Source organism: Magnolia sinica, chromosome 15 (assembly GCF_029962835.1).
Source record: "Magnolia sinica isolate HGM2019 chromosome 15, MsV1, whole genome shotgun sequence".
Lineage (NCBI taxonomy): Eukaryota > Viridiplantae > Streptophyta > Magnoliopsida > Magnoliales > Magnoliaceae > Magnolia > Magnolia sinica.
Window position 1 is genome coordinate 60,382,967 of NC_080587.1, and position 15,477 is coordinate 60,398,443.

General features: G+C 45.2%; 2 protein-coding genes across 2 annotated transcripts; both read right to left on the bottom strand.

The window, feature by feature from the left end:
- Nucleotides 1-1,903: 1,903 nt before the first annotated feature.
- Nucleotides 1,904-2,485, bottom strand: LOC131226949 (uncharacterized). Its single transcript, XM_058222642.1, has one exon. The coding sequence runs from the start codon at nt 2,483-2,485 to the stop codon at nt 1,904-1,906; it is 582 nt and encodes a 193-aa protein (XP_058078625.1).
- Nucleotides 2,486-3,094: 609 nt separating this feature from the next.
- On the bottom strand, nt 3,095-4,215 carry LOC131226951 (uncharacterized). The gene is made up of 2 exons (XM_058222643.1): nt 4,074-4,215; nt 3,095-3,306 (listed from the first exon to the last, which is right to left on the bottom strand). Exons 1-2 carry the CDS (start codon nt 4,213-4,215, stop codon nt 3,095-3,097), a joined length of 354 nt encoding a protein of 117 aa, XP_058078626.1.
- Between the last annotated feature and the right edge of the window lie 11,262 nt (nt 4,216-15,477).

The window sequence follows — 15,477 nt, forward strand, 5'->3', positions numbered from 1 at the left end:
CTTGGTCGACTGGGCAGCAAAGCATGTGCCCGAGACATCGATTACAAACACCCTAACCCGTCTGCCTGAATCGCACGTCAATGACTTTGTCTCAGTCTGTTACACGGTACGCTCTCACCTTTACTCGATCTGCTCGCTCTGTTCCCGAGTCGTTTCTAACCCTTTTTTTAAGTGTTGTCGATGTTTGTCTTGATCAAGTAGAGACTATAGGCGATAACCTAGATCGAAGGGGAGAAAGCTGAGTTAGAGAAGCTCCTGAAGGCCTCGGTCAAGGAGCAGGAGAAGTTGAAGGGTCAGGTAGTGGAGGGCCAATTAAGGAAGTTGATGCTCCAAGGAGAGGTCAACGGGCTTCAATCCTGCTTGAACTCACTTGAGTCCAAACTAACGGGTTCAAAGACCCATCTAGCATGGGCGAAGGATGATAACACTTGGCTTGTGGCTGATCTGGGGTAGGCGAAGCTTGACGCAGCTGAGGCCTTGGCTGTGCAATTTGCTGAACTTGAAGCCTCATCTGTTTCAAGAGTTGTTACCGCTTTTAAGGAGTTCAAGTCTTCAGTGGAGAGGTCTGCCAAGATCGATAAGATCTATTACTACGCTTACAATGCCTGCCCTAGCTAATGATGATGTCGTGGATGCTCCTACCGACCAGCCCCCCAGCCCTGTCGTTGACCCTCCTCCTTACACCGATTATTTTCTCTTTTTTTAAGACATCTTTGGCACTTCAGTGCCTAATCGATTAATACATTTAGTTAACTTTTTGATTGATGGTTCTATTCTTTGATTGTGGATTATGCTTGTGAGAGTTGTCAAATGACGAGCTGACCTCTTCTTTAAGGCTTAGCTCGTCGAAGGGTTCCATCTTTATACATAAGAAATGACCCTTCGTAGCATGCTCGAATGATGAGGCGATCACTTTTTAAGTAATCGGCCCATCATCGGGATTTTCCTTGCTAGGAAGTTCCATGTAGGCCGTGTAGAATAACTCAATTTCATGTAGAAAAATTTGTCTTTTATTCATAATGCAATCATGACAAGAAGTCCCGACCCTTACATTGATTTTCCTATGAATAATAGATCTTTAAGTGCTCGGTGTTCTAGGGATGCGACAGTGGTCGTCCTTCCAGGTCCTCAAGACGGTAGGAGGCTTGTTTGGCGGAGCTGACTATTCGATAGGGTCCCTCCCAATTTAGTCTCAGGGACCCTACTTCAGGCTCAGTGGTGTTTTGGAACACACGACAAAGGACAAGAACTCCCTTCGAAACCGCCTCGTCTTGACCCTAAAGTTGTAAAAATGGGTGACCTGTTGGTGTCAGGCCACGACCCATAGTTCGGTTGTATTCCTTAGCTCCTCAAGTAAGTCGAGGCACATTGTCATCTGCTTGGAGTTCTCTTCATCCTGAAAGGATCGCACTCGAGTAGTGGGAAGTCCAATCTCAATGGGGACAACCGCCTCGATGCCATAAGAGAGGGAGAACGGGGTTTCCCCAGTTGTTGACCGTGCCGTAGTTTGGTTTGCCCATAACACGAATGGGAGCTCTTCAGCCCAGGTGCCTTTTACATTTTCGAGCTTCTTGAGATGACCCTTTATAATCTTGTTTACTGCTTCCACTTGGCCATTGGATTGAGGATTCCGAGGTGATGAGTAGGCGTTTCTGATACCGAGTCCTTGACACGTGCCCTTGAATCTATCGTTGTCGAACTACTTTCCATTGTCTGACACAATGGTGTAGGGGATGTCGAACCGATAGATGATATTCTTCCAGACGAAGTCTATCACTTTTTGCTCAGTAATCATAGTAACAGGCTCGGCTGCAGCCTACTTGGTGAAGTAATCGATGGCCACAATTGCATACTTAGTTTATCCTTTATCCTAGGGCAATGGTCCGTTGATATCAATCCCCCACTAAGAAAATGGCCACGGCCTGCTCATGGGAGTCAACTCCTCCGCTGGTTGCCTCAATATGATGTCAAACCTTTGACATTTATCACATTTCCAGGTGAAGCCTCTGGAGTCTTCTCGAATTGTTGGCCAGAGGTATCCCTGGCAGATAATCTTCTGGGCCAGAGCTTGGCCACCAGAGTGATTCCCGCAAATCCATTCATGGGTCTCTTGGATCATGTACTCTGCCTCGTCTGGTCGGAGACACCTCATATATGGCAAGAAATAGCCTTTCTTGTACAATGTATCTCCTATGATTGCATATCGTGTTGCTCTGAGCCTTAGACGCCGAGCCTCCAGCTTATCCTTAGGGATCTTGCCATCCTTAAGGTATCCAATTATAGGATCCATCCAACTTGTGGTTGTCTGCATAGGGTGGACGATCCCCTTGTTGGGGTGATTGATGCTTGGCTCATTGAGGAATTCTATGGGGACAATCTTTAAAATGTTCCCTTCGATCGCCGAGGTCAACTTCACGAGAGCATTTGCCCAAGAATTCTCGGTCCTTGGTATCTGACCGATGTTGCACCCCTGGAACTTGCTCATAAGTTTTCATGCTTTGCCCAGATAGGCTATCATCCTAGCTTCCTTAGCCTTATATTCTACTGATACTTGGTTCACAACGAGTTGAGAGTCGCACCGGACTTTGAGGAATCGGAATCCTAAGGCAATTGCTAGTCTAAGCCCAACTAGCAAAGCTTCGTACTCTGCTTCATTATTCGAGGCTCAAAAACTGAGCCTTATGGCATATTGAACAGTTGTCGAGTCAAGAGCGACTAAGACAATTCTTGCTCCTCCTCGATTCGAGTTTGATGACCCGTCTACAAACAGGATCCAATCGTCCACTATCTCTGTCGCTGCTCCGGTATCCTCGACAAGTGGAGGTACTTGAAGGGTCATGAGGTTTGGTGCCAAACAGGAGAATACGTCCAAGTCAAATGCTTTGGCTTCACTATTCTGAGTGGTGAACTCTACTATGAAGTCGACAACTGCTTGGCCCTTGATGGTAGTCCTCGGCTGATATTTGATGTCGAATTCGCCGAGCTCTATAGCTCAATTGGTCAGGCGCCCAGTTACTTCAAGCTTCTGGAGTACCTGCCGAAGTGGTTGGTTAATAAGGACCTTTATCAAATGTGCCTGGAAGTACGAGCATAGTCATCGTGCAGACATGGCCAGAGCCAGAGCGAGCCTCTCCATGCTAGAATATCTTGTCTCTGCCGGGACCAGTGCTTTGCTGACGTAGTATATCAAGTGTTGCTTCCCTTCGGATTCCCTGATGAGGGCCAAGCTTACAGCCGAGGCTAAGACTGCTAAGTAGAGGAATAGAGGTTCCCCTTTCACTAGCTTCGACAGTAATGGTGATGACCCTAGATATTACTTCAGCTGCCGAAATGCATACTCACAATCTGAGGTCCATTCTGCCTTCCTATTACCCTTCAGTTGTTAGAAGAAGGAAAGGCACTTGTCTGTTGCTCTTGAGACGAACCGGCTGAGTGCGGCTACTCTTCCAGTGAGGCATTGGATCTCCTTCATTGTTCGAGGTGAGCTCATGTCAAGGAGGGCCTTAATCTTATCTGGATTTTCCTCAATACATCTTCGGTTGACCTAAAAACTGAGGAATTTTCCTAAACCCACACCAAACGCGCATTTGGTTAGGTTCAAAATCATTTGATACTTCCGTAGAATAGAGAAAGTTTCTCCGAGGTCTGATATGTGATCGGCTGCTCTAATACTTTTCACAAGCATGTCATCAACGTAGACCTCCATGGTTCGGCTGATCTGGCAAGCAAACATCTTGTTTACCAGTCTCTGATATGTGGTCCCAGCGTTCTTCAAGCCAAAGGGCATGACTCGGTAATTGTAGAGCCCTATATTCGTGACAAATGTTGTCTTCTACTTGTCCGAGGGATGCATTGCTATCTGATTATAGCCAACGTATGCATCCATGAATATAAGTAGCTCTTGCCTGGCCATGCTATCGACCAGTTGATCGATTCTGAAGAGGGGGAAGCTATCCTTGTGGAAGACTTTATTCAGATTGGAGTAGTCTACACAACTCACCATTTTCCTTTGGCTTTTTTGATGAGTACAACATTCGTAATCCAGTCTAGATAATGGATTTCTTCGAAAAAACCTGCCTCGAGCAATTTTTCCACCTCCTCGATGATTGTCGCGTACCTCTCGGGCCCAAAAGCCCTTCTCTTTTGATTGACAGGTTTGTGATCTGGATCCACATTCAACCTGTGGACCATTACTTCAGGAGCGATGCTGGGCATATCTTGATGAGACCATGTAAAGACATATCTGTGCTATCGTAGGAACTCCAACATCTGCATTCGCTGATTAGTGGTTAATGATGATTCGAGCTAGACCGTTCTAGTCGGGTCGGTATCATCGAGCGGAATGGTTAAGAGATCCTCCATAAAGGAACTTCCCTCCAATGGGTCTTCTCTGGGGTCGAGCACATCAACCGTAAGGGCCTGCTTTGTCACGCCCTTTCTAATTGCTATAACATAACAACATCGAGCCTCCCACTGATCTCCTCAGAGGTAGCTGATCCCTACAACAGCAGGAAACTTTATCATCAAATGGTATGTGGATACCACTACCCTCATGGAGTTAAGTGATCGCAGTCCGAGGATGACGTTGTATGTCGACGGTGTGTTTACCACCAGAAAGTCTAACAATAAGGTGACTTGGTTTTGTCCCTCGCCTGCCGTGACTGAGAGAGAGATCGCCCCTTCCAAGATGACTTGATTGCCCACGAAGCCGTGCAATGAAGTCCAAATGGGTCAGAGGCGAGACCTGTCAATACCCATCTTGTCGAATGCCTCGAAGTACAAGATATCGAATGAGCTCCCCGTGTCGATCAGGATGCAATACACCTTGCGAACTCCTAGCATGACCTTTTCGGGCTTGGTTTGAATCCCCACCTCCAAACGGGCCCCCGCATATCATCCGGATCTCAGTACCCTCGTCTGTTGCTCTGCTCGGCTACTCATCCTTCCAAGCATGTTTTTCTATCTTTATGAACTGACGCAAGTGTCCTTTGCAAATGAGAGTCTCGATCTCTTCTTTCAAGTCGACACAGTCACTGGTGTTGTGCCCACAGTCGCAATGAAAGCGATAATATCAGCATTTGTCTCGCTGACCTGCTTCCATTTTCATGTAGTTCGGCCAATGTAACAACTTCTTGTCTCAAATATCTAAGAGGATCTACTCTGGAGATATGTTGAGAGGAGTATACGAGTTGAATCGGCTTTTGGGTTTTCTACTCCACCTTTGGTTGCGGGATCCATCCTCATCTGACCTCTTTTTGCTCGTGCTTGGATGGAATAGTGCATCCATGCACTTTTTGTCTCCAAAGGAGTTTCCCACATTGTGAGTCCCTTTTTGTGAGCTGAAGAAGTTCTCGGTGTTTGAATATTTTTGTGCTCGATTCATGAAGTCTCCCAGCGTAGTCGGAGGGTTTTTCCCTATTGAAAATAGGAACTTTCCTTGAGCCTAGAGATAATTCAAACAGAGCCATCTTGTCAGAGTAGTCGTCAACTTGCATCGCTTCTCTATTGAATCAAATAATGTAGTCCTTCAAAGCTTCCACATCTTTCTGCTTGATGGTGAGTAGGTGGGCAGAGGGTTTCCTGCGTTGCTTCCCTATGATGAACTATGTGAGGAATGCCTTACTAAGCTCAGCGAACGAGCCAATAGACTTCAGTTTCAACTGTCGATACCAGCCTCGCACGGCTCCAGTAAGTGTTATTGAGAATGCTTAACACATGATTGGCCCGGAGGCTGACTGGAGCTCCATCCATGATCGATAGGACTCCATGTACTCGGTAGGGTCCCCAAAGCCCGAGTAGAGCGTGATGGGAGGCATCCGGAACCTCGTTGGCATCACCATATTCATTATCTTGCTGGTGAATGGGGGTTTAGTCTCCTCCATTATCGCTTCCACGGTGGTCGAGGTCTGAGTTTGATACGTCCAACGCATTATGGCGATGTGTCCTCGTAGTTCTTCGAGTTGATTCTCCCAGGGATCTTTGTTCTCGGCCACTATTTCCTGAACTTGGACATGTTTAGGAGTCCTTTCAGGCCTTCTCTGTTTCAGTTCGTGGCAGAGATCAGTCGGAGCCAGTGCCGATGTCTTAGAGACATGCGTCGGGGCTCGGTTCGATGGCTCTCTCGGTCGCATCAGGATCCGAGCAAATGCTCCTCGTGAGGTGTCTCAGGATAATGCAGGGGCCTGACATTCTGCAACTATTGGGGCATTTACCTCCTAATCTAGAGGTGGATGCTGCCTATTCATTTGCTGACTCATCTAGCTAACTTCATTGACCAGCATCTCCATTTAGTGCTGTAATGCTTGATATCTGCCTCCTCGATTCCTGGATCGCTGAGTAGGTTCCGTAGGAGCAGACTTTATCTGCAATCTAGAAGTTGAGTTCCGAGCCCTAGATGGCTCTAGATTTACAGTAGTAGTTGGTGTATGCGTTTTCTTTTTTCCTCTTGGTATTTCTTAGTGAAGTAAGAGCGATTTTTTGTTTAATTTCCCACAGACGATGCCAAAATGTTAATGCATAATTTTGGCTCACCCCCTCCGAGCTCCTAACACTCGCGCCGAGCCCTGTATGCCTACACGAGAGGAAGACAATGAAGACCCTGGCTAGAGTAGGGGACTCTCCGATGCCAAAGTCAAGCTAGGAATCTGGGTCTTAGTAGTGTAGATGGGGTTTGGGTGAGATATTTTGCGTACCTATCTCTACAAATGAGTTCCCTATTTATACTGTTTGGTTGGAGTTAACGTGTCCGTCATTCTTGGCACGATCTCTACCATTATGCGGAAGTTAAGTGTTTGGAGGTGTTGGCGGTTACCCTTAGATCCTTCGCCTGAAGTCACTCTGTGCATGCGTTACTGGAGATAATTCTTGAGTGTGATTATAGGTCATTCCGTCCGAGCCGACCGTATGCCCCGACTCTTACTAAGGATGATTCAAGTCCATGGGTAGGTTGAGCTCGATTGCATGTAAACGAGGATCTGGTCGACGTCGGAGGTGGGATCATGTAATGACTTCTTCTGGGTTCTAGGCTAACGTGGAAGCTCTACAAAAGAACACGGAAGCTAGACACTGATTGTTATGACCAGATCGGGGTAGGTAAGCCACTACCGGGCCATGGCTCGGCTAGTTTAGTTTTGTTGTCCGACCTATTATGGCAAGGCCATTCGATCGGGCGAGCTGAGTTTACTACTATTAAGGTCGGCCCAGATTTACCCATAACAATTATTATTATTAATTTTCTTTTAATACCAATGGTTGGATGATCAAGTTGTCATGATTGAGAGGTTAAAAAATATTTTTCTTTAGTCTACCTATTTGATTATTTTATTAAGATTTTGAACTAATTTTAGTTTTGTGGACAACCAACTATATTAATACAAAGATGAAGCAAATGATCATAAAAAGAACCATTTGGTAAGATTATGTAGCAATAAAATGTGTAGATTGAAGATAGATCAACTAACTGGTTAACACATGATAGCAAAAGTAGAGAAAATTTCTAACATTAGATTAGCTAGTTGCAACTCCACCCTGATTGAATCAATCAATCTAGTACATGTCTTGAGTAACTTGTTATCTGTTGACTTATTTTAAACCAATTTAAAAAATCATTTACATTGTGTTGTAAACATGATGAAGATTTTATAATATAATTGAATCAACCCATACAATGTTTAAGATTTCACATGAATTAAGTAGAATTATATCTACCCATAGCTTTTTCCTTCATTAATTTGATCTATATGATCAGATATGTACCAAGGTTACAATGTATTTACCTTATTTCAGTTCCTCTAATGTCTCATTCTTAAAAACTAGGTGTGATGACTACGGTTGTTATCGCTCGTATTTGGTCAATCCCGCACCACCTCCTGAGAGCCATTGGGAACCTGCACTTTAATGGAGAACACGAGGACACTGGGGGCACCAGTTGTGGCTAGGGACCCTCTAATGCCTAAGTCAGGTAGATGAACTCAAAGTACGTGTGGTTAGAAATGGGATAATTGTGTGTTCCTTCCCTTTGAGCAGGGTGATGTATTTATAGGTGTTATTGGACAACTTGCATATCTAAATAGATCTGTAAGATATGTGGGAAGGGCCCGTATAAGACTTGGAATCTATTCTCGACTATCTCTCCGATTATGCCTCAATTGGTGTAATCTTCGGCTAGGATTTTGTAAGCAGTCCTTCTCATATATGGCGCGAGATTCTCTCTGAATGTTTCTATTCCGAAATCGAGGTCAGCATCCGAGGTCGAGGTTAGCATCCGGTGTCGAGGTCGACATTCGTGGTCGAGGTCTATTGATTAGCTTTATCTTCCAACCAGGTTAACTATTTCAGATCGGTCATTGAGTCTCATTGCTCAACTCATCTTCTCTAGCCCTTGGTAGTTCAAAGAGCCATTTTGATGGTCCTTTTGCCACGTGTCTCATACATCAGGTCAGCTCGATTTTACTCATAACAGTTGCCCCCTACTTCCGAGTTATATGTTCATGAGCTTGAGAAGTAAGCAGATTTGAACTGATGTATGAGGAAGATATTTTGAACTTCTAACTATGGGAGGTCAGCTCGTTTCATCTGAGTTCCTCGATTTTATTGCCTAGTGATTAAGGTGAGAATTGGAAAGGGATGGTGCATATTGCAGTGATCAAGGCAGATATTATGATGGTGGTTTTATACGAGGAGTCGTGCACAGAGTGGCAAGCACCATTTCACCTTTCGAACAACTCAAAAGTGGACACTTGTCCCTGCTTCATTAATGCGGGTCCTAAGCGAACACCGTATTGCCACGTGGAGGAGATCGTGTCACACCCCAAATTCGGAAACCGGGCTCACAAAATTCTCGATCGTCGAATCCAGCACCGACAGCCTCCATAGTACCCCATTCTTGGCTCTTGGCACCCATATACCAGGTTTTGATCCTAAGATCCTACAAGGAGGATTTTCAACAGGAATTTGTTTCATAATAAGCATAACTATAAGCATAACCCACAAACAACAACCAACAACATCACTACAAATCCACTATGATAAAAAAAACTTTGAGTACAATGCATAAGGGAAATACAATATCGATAATCAAAAGCTTCAAAAGTCAGCTATATGCTCCAAGCTCAATGTTGTTGCGGCGTCCTAGCGTCACCTGGACGCAACGATCATGCATAAGCTTCTAAAAAGCTTAGAGGGTGGTGAAAGTGTGTGCGTAATATAAGCGTGCTCAGAATACAATATCGGAGTAATGCAGAATATACTAGTAAGTCAATGAATGCAATCAACCGTACCAAGGCTATCTGATGCAAGGCATGAATGCTATCAGCCATATCAAGGTCATGCGATGCAAGTCATGAATGATGTCGGCCATACCAAGGTCATGCGATACGAGATGCAAATCAAGCATACCAATCCTCATCCGAATTCACATATCAATGCAGCTCATCACTGGAGCATTAAATATTAGTACAGTTCTCACTCTAGATAATCAGCAGGGTCTAGTACACTCCAAATGGCACTACCCTTTCCCTAGGCGTGTAGTCCAAGTGAGCGTAAGAAACTTCACTATCCGCTTGGCCAATAGCCTGTCAATACCTATACGACACGTCGATAGTAGACCCATTTATGAGTTGGTCAGACTCAGCTTAGCAATTGCCCCTACCCTTGGGCGAGTAAGGCCACACCCCCTTCCAACCGACCATGATATAATGGGAGATGCGGCCTCCTGGTCTTCGGCCCTCGTGCGCTCATCTATTCACTCGGTCTTAATGTTGGAGTCATCCTCTAGTACCATCGAATTTAGAAATTTTCACTCAGGGACATCTATGGCGCCCCGATGCTAGTAACAGCATTTTCAGTATCTAATCCGGCCACTCACGAGTGTCTGTGGAGGCTATGGCCCTGATGTCGCTAGGGTGTACAGAAATCATATCATACAAATGCGAGATGCATGAATCATACTATCCATTCATGCAACAATCCTGCACGTACCACGCGCTCATGTGGGTAACTCCTCCTATCAGGGAGTCCCATAATAATCCGCCCAATGGCATGTGCTATGATCAATCACTCCTTATATCAAGCATACTATTAGGCGCATGGGCATGGATCGTGAAACTATACTAAGCATATTATATGATGATGATGTACTCTCCTCATATCAAGGATGGGCCTAGACGGCCTTCTCATATCAAGAATGGGCCTAACAATCATGGGGGCCCAACGGCTTGGGTTAGCCCACTAAGGGGAGGTGAGAATGAGCCTAACAATGGGCCCTAGGGAGAGTTACAATATGGACATTTAACCATCATTACTCTTACAATATGGACATCAAACCATCATTGCTCCCAATGTCATACCCCAAACTTGAAAACCGAGCTCACAAAATTCTCCATCACTGAATCCGACGCCGACAACCTCCGTAGTGCCCCATTCTCGGATCCTGGCACCCATACACTAGGTTTCGATCCTGGGATCCTATAAGGAGGATTTTTAACATCAATTTTATTTCGTAATAAGCATAACCACGAGCATAACCCTTGAACAATAACCACAAGAATACCATCACAAAATCCACTATGATCAAAAACTTTAAAGTACTATGCGTATGAAGGGAAATACAAAATAATAATAACGGAAACTCCTGAAGCTGACTGCACACTCCTACTGTGGCGAAGCTACGGCTACGTCCTGGTGTCACCTGCACACATCAATAGTGCATAAGCTTATAGAAAGTTTAGAGGGCGGTGTAAGTGTGTGCGCACTATGAGCGTACTCAGAATACAATGTCAGCGTAATTTGGAATCATACTGATGAGTACATGAATGCAATCAGCCATAACAAGGCTATGCGATGCAAGACATGAATGTTATTGGTCTTATCAAGACCATGCGATGTGAGATGCAATTCAAGCATACCAATCCTCATCCATATATTAATGCAGCTCATTACTTAGCATCAAATATCAGTATAGTTCTTACTCTGGATAATCACCAGGGTTTAGTACACTCCAAATGACACTGCCCCTTTCCTAAGCGTGCAGTCCAAGTGAGCGTAAGAAACCTCACTATCTACCTTGCTAATAGTCTGCCATTACCTATCTGGCACGTCGATAGTAGACCCATTCACGAGCTGATCAAACTCAGCCTAGCAATGCCCCCTACCCTCGGGCAAGTAAGGCTACACCCCTTTCTAACCGACCACGACACAGTGAGAGACACAGCCTCCTAGTCTTCGGCCCTCGTGTGCTCATGTATCCACTCGGTCTCGATGTTGGAGTCATCCTCTAGTACCATCGGGTTTAAAAATTTTCACCCAGGGACATCTATGGCGCCCCGATGCTAGTAATAGTATTTTCGATATCCAATCCAACCACCCATGATGTGTTTGTGAAGGCTATGGCCCTGATGTCGCTAGGGCATATAGTAATCACAATCACACAAATGCAAAGTACATGAGTCACGCAGTCCAATCATGCATCAATTCTACGCGTACCTTGCGCTCATGTGGGATAACTCTGCCGATCAGGGAGTCCCATAAACCACCTGCACTATGGCATATGCAATGGCCAGTCATATCTCATAACAAACATACAGATGATATATATGGGCATGTATCATAATGTTATGTTGTCACAAACTCATAATCGACAACGGTAGCCGGTATCGACAATCGGCACCAATAATCGGCATCGATAATCAACCTCGATGCAAGGCGGGGTCCATAGATGGACGGCCGATGGTAGATCAATTAAAATCAATAGGGCCCAAGTGTTTGGGTTAACCCACTATAGAATGATGAGAATGGGCCTAACAAGGCCTAAGGGAAGGTCACAATGTAGACGTCCAACCATCATTGCCCATCAATATGGACCTTTAACCAACATTGCTCCCAAGGAATAGTGCTCATAAGGCCAATCGTATAATGGGCCCACGGCCTCATACAAGGGCCTAATATACATCATCATGGGTCTCTTTTATGGGGCATATAAGCATCACATTGGGCCTCACTCATGGGCCAATATATATAAAACATCGGGCCGAATCAAATGGGCTAAATCAAATGGGCCAAGTCGAATGGGCCGATTCCAATACACCATTCATCCATTGTTAGAGATCATTATAGAGCATTATAAAAAAAATGAATCATATCCAAAGGATCATCTGGACCATACCACAAATGGTAGTGGTGATAATGATTTTCACAGTTAAATTTTTGGTGGGCCCACCATAGTATTTATTTCCCATCCAGTCTGTTCATAAGGTCATAAAGACCTGAACAGGGAGGAAAAATAAATATTATATTAATTCAAAACTTCTGTAACCCAAAAAGGGTTTCAATGGTAGACGTTCAACTCCACTATTTTCTGTAGTGTAGTCCACTTGATACTAGATCTATCTTATTTTCAGTCTCAAGCCTTGAGACAAGCTCACCAATTAGATGGACGGTTTGGATGTAACACATACCTCAATGGTGGGGTCCACGTCCCTAGGCAGTGGATGGTACTGGGTACAGCATGCCAACATGGTGGGCACCACCGTTCGTACGATGGATAGCGTGGGCGAAACACCCACATCATGTGGGCCACACTGTCCTCATCTGGATGGTGTGAAGGAAACACATGCACTTTGGTGGTCCCACGTGGTGGGTATAGCACGGTGGACTCCACCTAAGCTTTGGATCAGCCACGTGGCTGCAAGATAACCAGGTGGGGTCCACGGTAGTGTGGCCCACCTAGTCTTAAATCATGCTTTTATATATATATATATATATATATATATATATATATATATATATATATATATACTATAATATTATATTATATCATTAACTCTCCCAGTGTCTAGAGAGTCTGGACGCTGGATGGATGGTTTGGGTATCACATGAAGCAGGGTGGGTCCATGTGATGTGGCCGACCAGAGATCCAGATCAGTGACATTTGTGTTTTGCCTAAGCAACACATATATTTATGGCGGGGTCCACACCAGTGGGCCACTCTACTTATCAAGCTGATATATGAGTTTTTCCTTCAATCAAACCCATCCAAATGGACTGCCAGGTGGGCCCACTCGGTGGACACATGGATGAAGTACTTACTTCATGGTGGGCCACACACACACCATCCATACAAGAGAGAGAAAGAGAGAGAGAGAGAGAGAAATGGTGAGATGGAGGGACCCCACCAATTTGGGCCCCTCTCTTATACAATGCATACATCAAGTGGGTCCCACAACAAGTGGGCCCTTAAAATTTGAAATTAATGGTGGATCACCCATGTTAGGCCTCCTTCTTTAGCTCCTTGGACTCTTAGGCTCCTTATCTTCAATCTTAATGGAGGTTGATGATGAATGAATGGTTGAGATGGGAGATGAGAGGGTAGGAAAATGGGCCACACTTGGATTTGGGAGAGAGCTTGGACGTTGGGTGTTTGCTGTTGGGGTTGGAGAGTGAAGATAGAAATGAGAGAGAGAGAGAGAGAGAAATGATGGATGAAAAGGGATGGATGGAGTGGTTGTTGTAAGGGATGGGAATGGGAAAGCATGGGTTGGGTTGAACTTTATGTAAAGGTGGAATGGGTGGGGAGAGAGAGTTGACTTTGGTAAAAAGAGGTAATAGTTGCTTGTACTTATGGTGGGGTGAGGTGGCATTGGGTATGGAGGGTGTACTTGACTTGATTGATGAGACATGTTGTAGAGATTCTCTTAAAATTTGTAACCCACGGCATTTCTTCGGAATGAACGTGGGCCCACATCTTCTGGCCTGGGTATCGCATTGGCATGTGAGACGCGGCATTGGAACTGCGGCGACGGTGTAGTCACTAAGGTACAAGTTTCTGGTCGAGCTGACTTCGGTATGTAGGACTCAGCTTAGGATCACACGCAAACTTCAGATACAAGTCGAGGATTGTCAGAATTCGACCAGGAGGACCGTGGAAGATACAGAACGATACGGACTATGACACGGGCCTTACACCCAAGGCATGGCCCATCATAAACATCATTACACACATCATGGTGGAATCACACTTCACATCGGTCCTCATAAACATCGTTTTGGGCCTCACACAAGGGCCTTACATACATCACATTGGGCCTCACTCATGGGCCTCACATGCATCACATTGGGCCTCACATACATCGCATTGGGCCACATCCCATGGGCCTCAAATATATCACAATGGACCACGTCTCATGGGCCTCGAATACATCAAAATGGGCCATATGCATGGGCCTCTCATACATCACATCGGGCCTCATCATATGGGACGCAAATACATCATATTGGGGTGGGCCCTGCACATTCCAAATGGGCCCACCAGATGAACAGCATGGGTGTACAACACCTACATTGAGTGGGCTGCATCACATGGGCCACACCATAAATATCATCGGAGATAATGATCGAAAGATCATCTAGATCATACCACAATTAGCAGTGGAGATAATGATTTTCACTATTTAAAATTCACGGGGCCCACCATAACATTTATTTTCCAATCTGTTCATAAGGTCACAAATACCTGAATTAAGAACAAAACAAATTCCATATTGATCTAGAACTTCTGGAACCCCAAACGGGTTTCAATAGTAGGTGTTCAACCCTCCACTAGTTTTTGCAGTGTGGTCCATCTGATAGATAGATCTATCTTATCTTTAGTCTCAAGCCTTAACACGAGCTCGTCCAACAGATGGACGGTTTGGATCTAACACATAACTCATGATCAGGCCCACACTTGTTGACGTCACTATAGCAGCTATATAGATGGTGTGACCCAGCAGATGGACGGTGTGCATACATCATGCAGGACTCGCAGAACTACTGGGGGGCCCACGCAGATGGACGATTTGGAACAAACATGTACATTACGTGAGGCCCACGTCCCATGAGGATGGATAGCATGGAGAAATACATACATCATGGTTGGGTTCCATGCAGCACACTGTCCAGATGGACGATGTGGATACAAAATTCATAAATCAAGGTGGGTCCCACCTGCCCACATGTGTCACACGTGTGGGGTGGGCCCACACCTCAAACAGATGGACGGCGTGTATATAAACACATACATCTCAGTGCATCTCACCTAGACGGATGGTTAGGATATAACCATACCTCATGATCTACCACAAAACTTGCTGACATCACTGCAGTGGGCCCACCATCCTGAAAACAAATGGACGGCTAAGATGAAATACATATATCAAGGTGGGTCACATCCCACATGTGCAGCACGTGTGGGGTGGGCCCCACACGTCCAAAAATGGACGGATGGTTATGGATATAACACATACCATATGATCAGACCCCCAGAACTTGTTGAGGTCAAGTACAACAGCCACATGCTGCTAGCCGTCTAGCAGATGGATGGCCCAGATATAACACATGCATGAGGTGGGTCCACACGTGTGGGACCCACCAGTAGCTTTGAACAAAGCTAATATTTATGTTTTTCTCTTCATCTGAGCCTGTCCAAACGAACAGGCCGGCGGG